Genomic DNA, 991 nt, shown 5'->3' with positions numbered 1-991 from the left:
CTAATTGTTATCAGCCTTTCTGAAACCGAATATTCCGAGTTGGACAGTTCGGGGTTACTCAACCCTGAGTATCGTTTTTCACTCTGAGTTTTCTAAACCGGCTTCCTGAAATAGGGCCCAGGTCACTTCACAAAGTCAGTTTCTCCCCGACTGTGACAGTGACTGTTAAAAAATATTACCGAGTGTGTGGTTTACCTGAATGGCGATGGTGATTGAGGTGGCATTGAAGTGTTTCTCCACCAAGTTGGCGACTCTCTGAGCGGTGGAGAACAAATCTGCTAGCTCATCTGGCCGAAGATCCCGAAAACGCTCAACTGGTCTGAGTGGGCACACCAGCACATCTGAGCAGCTCTGTTAAGGAATTACTATGCTGCAGATATGGTTGGAAAGTCAGAAAGCACTGAGATAAGAAAGTTGGTTAGCTCTGCAATATTATGACAAAAGCTCGTGTTTTTCATTCAGCAAAGTAAATCTGAGAGTTTTTTGTTGAAGTAATATAAGCTTAAAATATATAATCAGGCAATGCTTTTTAAAGTGAAAATTGTGAAAATGGCCTAGAAAAAATTGAGTGTACCCTTAACTAAATATTTTATTACAGCCTTATGAGACAAACTGCAATCCAGGGATTTCTGTAACTCCTGGTACAGTAAATAACCAAAACAAAAGGTTGCACTTCTGATTTGCAGCTCAAAACTAAGAATCATGTCAAAGATGACACCTAAATATTGGATTTGGAGGTATTCATTGCTAGTAAATATACATGTGCTGACAGCTTCTAGTACCAATAACTAAAACTTCTGATGAGCTGTAAAATGTTTTCTCCCATCTACGTTTTTACTATAAAAAGATCTAACTTAAAAGAGTCTATTGGCCCAGGTTCAAAATTAGACAGAGTATTTGGGGTGGCTGTCACCTTTGATTTTATTTTTATACTTAGGTATACTTATACTTTAGACTTAATACATATTTGCCTTAAACAAATATATATTAA

The 991-nt window shown here is 37.5% G+C and overlaps 1 protein-coding gene across 1 annotated transcript in view; it reads right to left on the bottom strand.

Annotated features, from left to right (window-relative positions):
* Positions 1-351, bottom strand: part of fhit (fragile histidine triad diadenosine triphosphatase) — a gene marked incomplete at its 5' end in the record, with an annotated part of 18671 nt that extends 18320 nt beyond the window's left edge. The window contains one exon of the mRNA XM_005755168.1: positions 196-351. Coding sequence (XP_005755225.1) covers positions 196-351 — 156 coding nt within the window. The remainder of the gene's footprint in view (positions 1-195) is intronic.
* Between the last annotated feature and the right edge of the window lie 640 nt (positions 352-991).

This window comes from Pundamilia nyererei, unplaced genomic scaffold (assembly GCF_000239375.1).
Source record: "Pundamilia nyererei isolate P.nyererei 1_Seehausen unplaced genomic scaffold, PunNye1.0 scaffold01046, whole genome shotgun sequence".
NCBI lineage: Eukaryota > Metazoa > Chordata > Actinopteri > Cichliformes > Cichlidae > Pundamilia > Pundamilia nyererei.
Note: the sequence above shows the minus strand (reverse complement) of the source record. Positions and strands in the feature narration are given on the sequence as shown.